General features: G+C 43.0%; 1 protein-coding gene across 1 annotated transcript in view; it reads right to left on the bottom strand.

Moving 5' to 3' along the window:
- Positions 1-9,323, bottom strand: part of CFAP61 (cilia and flagella associated protein 61) — a 227,572-nt gene that overhangs the window by 193,015 nt on the left and 25,234 nt on the right. Inside the window, exons 7-8 of the mRNA XM_006015419.2 lie at positions 5,533-5,665; positions 1,465-1,618 (exon numbers count right to left, since the gene is read on the bottom strand). Coding sequence (XP_006015481.2) covers positions 1,465-1,618; positions 5,533-5,665 — 287 coding nt within the window. The remainder of the gene's footprint in view (positions 1-1,464; positions 1,619-5,532; positions 5,666-9,323) is intronic.

Genomic DNA, 9,323 nt, shown 5'->3' with positions numbered 1-9,323 from the left:
TTCCTGCTGTGGCAAAGATTCCCGGGATTAAAGGGAAGGCAGTGATTCTGGTGCTCCCTCTAAGATGGTGCTTGGGGCTGGTGCCTTGCTCTCCACCTGAGTTTCACTGTTGATGGTACCTTAGGGTGTGTGTAGACAAAATGGAGGTTTACTTCGCCCTAAATTGAAGCAGTGGGTTTTTAAAAACACTACTTCGATTTAGGGTGAAGTAAACCTCCATGTTATATACACCCGTGTCTTACCTGGCTCTCCGGCAGCGGGGAGGGGAGGGTGAGCTGCTGGCAGGCAGAGCAGTCCCTGGGCTGCGGGGTGGGAAGGGAAGGGCTGGTGCTTCCCTCTGCGGCAACAGCGGTTCCCCCCAGGCAGCACCTACCTGCAGGCAGCCAGCTTGGGTGATCCTGGGGAGCACTGCAGTCGCGGAGGGAAGGACCAGGTCCCTGTGCAGCTCATGCAGGCTCCGGGAGGTGAGGGGAAGATCAGGCTCACCATTTTGTTTTTTTTTCTTTGGTGGAGCCTGCCTTTCCGGGCTGCTGCCAAGCTGCCTGAATGGGCTGCCTGCAAAGCCCATGAGCCGTACGGAGGCTGGTGCTTCGCTCTGCGGCTGAAGGGCAAACTAAAACTCCTCAGAGGTGTTTTAGTTTGCTGCGTTCCAAAGTCACTTAAGGAGCATTATGCCGCTGAATGTGCTACAGTGGCTGGAATTAATGCGCAATATGCTGCCAACGCATGCAAACACCAACACCATTAAAGTGGTGCAAAAGCATTTAACCTGCTTTAAAGTATCATGCACACATGCCCCTCATTTCGTCTACACATGCCCTTAGAAACTGACTCTAAGCTTATGTCTTTCTGAATGTTTTGGTGCTACTCTGCTCTGCCCTCTATACACATAAGGAAGAGATAGTCCTGCCCCCAAAAATATTACAATCCACACATACAGCTGTAGACAACAGAGAAAAAAAACCCAGAAGGTAGCAAAAGGTAGAGATGCCCGTCTATGTGATAAACATTTAACCTATTGCCAGTTGCAGTTAACCAGCTGCCTAACTAGTGTCAGCCACTGGAATCAGCTTCAACATGAAACCTCCATTTTGCGGGCCAGTTATAGATGACCAATGGTAGACACATCTGGTGCTCTAACTCTCCAAAAACTGAGCTTAAATATTTATACAACACCCTCAAATCCTGAACATCCTCCAATCTCCCAAACTGTTGTGTGCCATCTCCTCAGCAGTAAGAAGCATGTCACAAGAAACAACAGCTGTCAGACCTTTCTGTAATGAGTTATACAATCATCTCTACAGCAGACACACCTATCTGTGTTTGCTGCTTGAAGCAGAAAGAGATGGACTAGATCAGCCCAAACTGTCCCAATCCAGCCCTCAGTAATGAAATATTCAGACATTAATAATAAATGTAGCCTGACTTACTCTGCACTGTGTAACATTTTTACAATATTTTCACCTGTTTCAATACTTGGCTCCTGTGGTAGTTTGAGAACATCATCAGGATGGGGTTTGCAGAGTCCATGGAAAGTCGCCAGGTCAAAACACTCGTGAAGCAACTGTATATTCACTTGAGAGCACACACACATGAACCCTACTGCAGCACCATTATCCTGAAATATCAAAACATGATCATAGCACTCAGACTTAAATATCAGGGCAGTGAAAATAATTGATTGTTCAGTTCAGGGGCCAAACCAGAAAACAAATTACATTTGTTCTGTTTCAAACCAAGGTGAAAAACTGAAAAAAAGTTTCAGCAAAAATACAAATCTTTCAAATTAAAATCTTTCATTTGACCTGAAACACTGCTTTGTGTCCATTTGAGAAAATGTGTCATGAGAAATCTAATGGGTGTGAAGGCCTAGACTTGGGCATCAGTCACAAAACAAAGACGAAGAGGTGGTGATGGTGGTGCTGCTCACCTCCCTCCCTCCGAATGGTTAGGGCACACCCGCAACATATAGGACACCCAAGCTCTCTGCTTGATTCTTAGCAGGGATTTGGACCAAGGTCTCTCATCTTTTCCAGGTGAGCATGTTGATCAGAGCACTATCTGCTTGTCTGGGATGGGCTGCTTTCAGGCTCTCCTGCTTAAGCTGCTCCATTTTGTATCAAATACCCTCTAAAATAACTGCAAGTTGGTGGTTTGGGTAGTCACCAAGGAGGTGGAACTCTGGGGATCCATTATCTGCTCCAATGAATATTTAAGTATTCCACATCAACAGGAAGAACACCAACAGAAGGCAATGAAGGGGCATGACGTACAATGCCATACAGCATGGCGGCTTGGGCATTCTCATAGGAGGCAGGAAACAATGGTTCAGATCCCTTCAGGCAAAGGGAAACTGAACCCAGGTCTACTGCATCCTAAATGAATGCTCTAACTACCAGGCAACTGGGTAAAAGCCTGCATTCATTGCCTCCCCATTCTTGTTGACTTTGTGAATATTGCCGAACCATTTTTTCAGACAAAATTATTCAAGAAATTCAAGTCATCTTTAGGAATAGTTTTAAGTTGGACAAAACTGCTTTTCTTCTGTGATTAAACCATACTTGAAAAAAAAATCCTTCAGCCCAACTTAAAAGCTAAAAAAACATAAGACGTCATTACTTTTGAGCACAAGAAAAGGCCATCCAATCCATTATACTTGATCCATCTAATCTTAAACCCCATCTTTCTAAAGTGACTGTGTACTAGGCAAAGCAAGATTTTGAAAGATTTATATGAGAATTTCTATACTGAATCAGAACTTATGTATAATTAGCTTCATATCCAGTTTCTAACAGGGACAGTACCAGATATTTCAGAAGAAGATGCAAGAGTATATAAGAATTTTGACTTTAAAAGGAATATGGAGGAATAATATGGTGTCACATATTGCTCTCAGTTTTCTTGCACAATTGCTTTGTAGGCTTTTTATATTTCCTGTTGCAAATTATGAACAAATATTAAGATACAAAATGACAAAATAGTCATTAAAAACTAAAGAAAAACCATGGTAACAGTAGATTTTTTTTAAACATGGGAAAAATTTTCCGTTTTTCAGCATAATGAATTCTTGCTTATTGAAAAAAGAGCTTAAGTAAAATCTGAATCTAGCTAAACTCAATCATTGATGAAACATTATTGTACAAACTGCTTTGAACTTTCAAAGTGAAAAGCATACTTGATTTCCATTTGAAATTTTTTTAACTCAGGAAGAAAGGACATAGCAGTAATGAGCACTAAATATTTCCAAGGTATGGACATAAAGAAAACAAACACCCTAACAGATGAACACCAAATACGAGGAGACAAGGATATTGCATTGGTGAAATGGCAGTGACAGTGGATTAATGGTATGGAACTGGAACTTAATTTTATAACCTGCAAGTAAGCAAGAAACAGGCACTGAATATAAAAATCAACATTGATTTTGCACTAAAAAACCTTGGTAGTACCTTAATTGCAAGCTTTATGTGCAACTTATTGATAAAACACAAATATCCAAAAATAAGTATTTTTTCCTTAATGCCTATTAAATCCTACTATAAAAAGCTGGATTTATACAGCTGTTTTCGTGGGCCATCAACACATCTATATATATAAGTTTAATTTTCCCCTGAACAACAAGTGATTGTTTATTTGTCTTGTTTGCGTAAGTGAACAAAAGCTGGGTCACTGCAGTTGTCTGGCTGCTATGTAATTTTAGGCCCAAGGCTCAGCAGAGGCTGATTAACCAATCCATCTACCATATGTGCAAAAAGAGGTTGCCAGCTTCATTCTCTGCAGGGAAAATTGGCATCTATCTTGGTTCACATGAAGGTGTCTTTCCAATCTGCAGCAGCATTGGCGAGTCTATACTATGAAGGCTTGAAACACCTTTTGCTAGTTTCATATTGAGCTATAAATGCATGATAAAATGTATTATTTATAATATAGCTGTTTGTAATGTGCTATTACACTGATGGTTTATTGTTTGCCATTTGGTTTCAAACTGGGGTGATTACATTTTAAGGATCTTTTAAAATGCTTTGCTGTAAGAAGCAGGTTTTTGGAATTAAAGTAGATTATCAGCACACAGTACTTTACAGAATCACAAAAGCTAGCAATTAAATCATATAAAATATTAATGTTGTTTTAAATTCTTTTGCCTGCTGGCCACTATCATTTCCCTCTTCTTTGCTCAGAGGCTAACTCCTATATTTTTTAATTCAAAACCCCCAAATTTCCTGCACAGGACAGGGATGGAAAAGATTTACTATATTCATTCATATTGTCCATTTTCAGCCTCTCTGATTCTGCTTTTTGAAGATATTTTTGACTATGCAAGTATCCTTGGTTACTAGTCTTCACAAAGCAGTATAAATTTGGATAGTAATGTAATTTGATTATTTATTATGCAAAATGTCCAGAATGGCAACATGAATGATTTAAGGCTGCCTCTTTCAATTATTTTTAGGAAATTGACTGAACTGTCTAAGCCACAGCTTCATTTACATAACCAAGAAAAACAAAACACATAAACAAATAATTCAGGGACAGAGTGTGGCATATAGCCAGAGCCCTCTACTGGAGGCAAGGCATTAGGAACAGATGAGCAGTCCCAAGGGAGTTATCTCCAGGCAATGCCTGCCAGAGCATTCCAGTTGTGCTGAGCTGAAAGAAAACTTTGTGGCCCTTTAAAGGTTGCGACATACTGCTTGCATGTCATGTCTGTCCAGCCTTGCTGGTCACTGTGTGGGTGACGGCTCTTTTCAATGAGTGGTTTTTGCTGAAAGATCTGTGCAAGAGCCCCTATGATCTCCAGGAGACAGGGCCTGCAATTCTGGCTGGCTCGTTGTCTGGCCACACAGGGACAGGAATGCTTCTAAGTCCCACCAACAAAATTTGTACGGCCATGGAAAACGTAGCCACAGTTTATCTTTCTGTCATAATATATTTCTATTCTTTTCTGGAAAAAGGTTTACAATGCTCATCTGACATGAACAAGTCATTTTGTTGGAAGCTAGGGTTTGTCTGCAAAGTGTTGAGTATGTTCAGTGAAATGCTGTGAATCCTCAAAGCCTAATGAGGCTCTAAGATTTTGAGGTTACAGATATCAGCGCCTTGTATTGGGCTCTTAATTTGCCAGGTCTCAATTTCCTCAAATGTAAAACAGATGAGAACCCCATATGTTTTGCATGATTGCTGAGGCACAAAGGATGCTTGCAAAATATCTGGGCATCTTCTACAAGAAGGGCACTTCATAAAAAAAAAAAGTAATACCAATATTTATTACTGACTCATTTGTCCAGCTCCTACTCTTAAAGGAGATGCCTAGTACAATGAAGCAATCCTTTTTCTTACAGGACTTAAAGCTCACTAGGAACATGGCTAATATTCTTGAGTGTCCAGTGAGCAGCAACGTGATGAATTCTGTATTCTAAGGTGCAGCAAATTTTGTTTTGTTTTTATTAACTGAGACATGGCCCCAGCTGCAATACTAACACGGTATAACAAACATTATGTATGGCTATGCCAACTGGATTGTGAAGGACTGACCTCACAGACCACAGCATGATTGTCTTCATCTTGAGCTTCTATCATCTCAGCAAGGAAGTATTCTCCATAGGTTTCTCTCAGAGTTTCACTATGGCGCATGAAGATAGGCATGAGATCATCATGATCTTCCACCCTATGAAAGACAGGATGTCTTTTAGAGTCAGCTATGTTTTAATGTGCTCTCATGCTTAGATACTAATACTTTTATCCACAATTTACTTTTCAGAGTGCAGAGTATGCGGGAAGGTGAAGTGACGCGCCCCAAGTCACCCAGAAAGCCAATGGATGAATTTGCGATAGGTGCCAAGTCTCCAGAATCAGGGTCAAATGATCTATCCAGTAGGCCGGGGTGGCCAACCTGTGGCATGAGTGCCCCAAGTGCCACAGCCATCCTCTCTCTGTGTGGCACACAGCAAATCAGGGAGGGAGCAGGCAGCACAATGGGAAATCATGCTGGGAGTGGAAGGCTGAGCAGCTAATCAAGCAGGGAACACAGAGCAGGAAGCAGAAAGCAGAGCAACAGGTCAGGAAGAGAAAGGGTATCAGAATGGCACTTGAGGAGGGTTCAGAGCTCATCTGTAGTATGAGTGCCAAAAAAGGTTGGCCTCCAGTGTAGTAGACTATAGTGCCTCCTCCTGTGCTATTACAGTTCAGTTACAATGCCAGGTAAACCAGAGGTAAATGTAAAGAGTAACTTGGATAGTTGCTGTTTCTTACAAGAGTGAAGCAGTGTATCACCTAATAGTTTAACCATTTATTACATTACTTAACACAAGAAATCTTAGGAACATAACAGAAGCTGCAAGTATAATTCTACCACATCTGTTTTTGGGAGACAGGACTCCAGTAGGTAGAATGGGCAGAAACCAAAGGGCCACAAGGAAAGCCAGTCCTTGAACAGTTGGGCCTAGTTGCTACCTCTCATTGAACTTTCTGGTCTCATTACCTCAGTATTAACATTATGGCTGACTCAGCAGTGCTGCTTTCTACGATAGATGCCCATGACTCTCTTCGAAAGTGGTCAAGGAACCCAGACAATATCTTGATGCTGCTCAGAGCAAAAATAACTTATGCAACATTTCTGGGTGCCCTTTACACTCTATAAAGTACCTGTTCCTCGGTGACCATCCGAATCCTTGATGAGACAGAATTAAAATTGTACGCTGTAATTACAGAAGGGCTCTGAGATGGGGAATAAATATGTTGAATGACTTTCTTCCCCACAGTGAATTTGGGGCATTTACCATAAGCACCCCATGATTCCATGCAGAGGGGAATATAATAGTCCCTTGAATGTTACAGAGTATGACAATTTAGCAACAAACCTGCAGCCCAAGTTTGTCACGTACTCACCAATAATCTATAACTATAGCCACAGATAAACACCACACACCCATACACACAAAAAAGGATACAGCTAAGGTTGAAAGATGTTTTTGTTAGGCTCCTACCAAAGCTAGAAAAGAGAAACCTGCCCTCCTTAGTACACTGCTAGCTATGACTGGTCATCTGAGAATGGTCAATACTCCTTTAGTGATTAAAGAACATAGAGCACAAAAATGTACATTCAATGAGCTGGTCTAAATCAACAAAGATCTCAGTGGAGATGCACCAAAGTTTTTGCCTGGCTATTCCTACGGAGCTGTCTGCAAGAGTTATAATTTGGCCCATGGCCAGCACTGTTTTCCCTGTAGAGGAAAATGATACTTAGGGTTTTTTAAATGGTTTTTAAAAAATGTAAGTAAAGTATTATCTTCCTGTATAGGTCAAGCTGTGCTAAACCCAAGTCAAATCATAACTCTTAAGAGACAGCACCATAGGAAGAGCCAGGCAGAAGCCATTATATTTGGATAGGGCCAAGCAGGTATAATGCTATCCCATGATTTCCAGGTAGAGCCCTTGGCTAAAAAGGCTGAAAGGGCCAAAGGTACAAACTACATCTCTCCCACCATTCTGCACAAGACTCTAAGCACTAACAGGGTCTGAGGAGACAGGGCATCTCCCACCCCAAGTTCTCTTTGTGCTGTGTAGGGTCATCAACTGTACTGGATAGCAACATGTTGCATATCTGAATTATAGAATCATAGACAATTAGAACTGGAAGAGATCTCAGAGACCATCTAGTCCAATCCCCTGCTCAAAGCAGGACCATCCCCAACTAGATCTTCCCAGCCAAAGTTTTGTCTAGCCAGGTTTTGAAATCCCCCAAGGATGGAGCTTCTACCACCTCTCTGGGTAACCTGTACCAGTGTTTTAAAAAAGAAGGTGCAAGAGTGGAGAGAATGTTAGGTGAGGCAGGGTGACAAGACAGAAAGATTAGCACATCTCTAGAATCATAGAACGTGTCAGTCAACTCACCAACATAAATCACAGACAACATCTAACAAAGTCCATCCTCCCAGTCAGAGGTCGCAGTAGGCATCACAGCGCCTGCATCAGAGAGGTCAACCTGCGGCTCAGGAGTTGGTGCCATGGTGCAGGATTTGGCTTCCTGGACCACGACCCACACTTCCTGGCAGGGGACTTCCTGGGGCGTGATGGACTTCACCTCTCAGCGAAAGGTAAAAGTCTTTTCTCCAACAGGTTGGCTGATCTCCTACGTTGGGCTTTAAACTAGCTTAGACGGGGGACAGGGAGGAAGAAGGAGAACATCAGGAACCTGCAATCCAAGGGACAGCCAGCAGTACAGCACAGGTGAGCAATAAGCAGGTAAGCAATAGGGGGCCCATTGGGCATCAGGGCCGGGGGGCAACAAAGGCACCAGTCACAGGGCTCAAGTGCCTATACACCAATGCTAGGAGCATGGGGAACAAGCAGGATTAATTAGCACTCCTGCTTGCAGAAAACACTTACGACTTAGTGGGGCTAACTGAAACCTGGTGGGACTCTACCCATGACCTCAATGGTACACATTGAGGGCTATAAGCTGTATAGAAAGGACAGAGTGGGGAGGAGAGGGGGAGGGGTTGCATTCTATGTCAAGGAGCATTATACATCAACCCTTATCAAAATGGATTTGGAGGAGGAGAAAGTAGAAGGATTGTGGGTTAGGATACATGGAGGACAAGGGGAAAGAGATTTGCTGGTAGGGTCTGTTACAGACCCCCACACCAAGGGGAGGAAATAGATTCGGAACTCCTGAGGCAGCTCTCAGAGACTGTAAAGGCTAGGGAGGCAGTAGTCACGGGGGACCTAAACTACGCTGACATCTGCTGGGAGATGCAGACAGCAAATTCCCACCGTTTACACAGGTTCCTATCTGGTGTACAGGACCTCCACCTGATGCAGGAGGTACATGGTCCCACTAGGGGGAATGCCTTACTAAACCTGGTATTGGCAACAGGGGATGACATGGTAGGGGACCTACAGATCAGCGGTCACCTGTGGGACAGTGACCACCAAAAATAGAATTCATCCTAAGGCGTAGAGTGGGTAAGGTAACTAGTAGGGTGGAAGTGCTAGACTTTAGGAAGGCTGACTTCAGCAAACTCAGGCGTTTAGTCTATGACGCACTACAGAGTAAGAGATTTTGCGAGATGGGAGCCCAGGAAGGGTGGCTGTGCCTTAAGGAAACTATACTTCGAGCACAGAGGGAGACGATCCCAATGTGGAGGAAAGTGGGGAAAGGGGCCAAGAGGCTTCCCTGGCTGACCAGAGAAATCCAGAGCAGCCTAAGGGCAAAAAGGGGGGCATATAAGCAGTGGAAACAGGGAGGGATTACTAAAGAGGAGTATACCTCCTCAGCTCGCAGTTGTAGGGAGGCAGTTAGACGGGCCAAAGCTACCATGGAG

Source organism: Alligator sinensis, unplaced genomic scaffold (assembly GCF_000455745.1).
Source record: "Alligator sinensis unplaced genomic scaffold, ASM45574v1 scaffold140_1, whole genome shotgun sequence".
Classification (NCBI taxonomy): domain Eukaryota; kingdom Metazoa; phylum Chordata; order Crocodylia; family Alligatoridae; genus Alligator; species Alligator sinensis.
The sequence above is the reverse complement of the archived record's forward strand: the minus strand, read 5'-3'. Positions and strand labels throughout refer to the sequence as shown.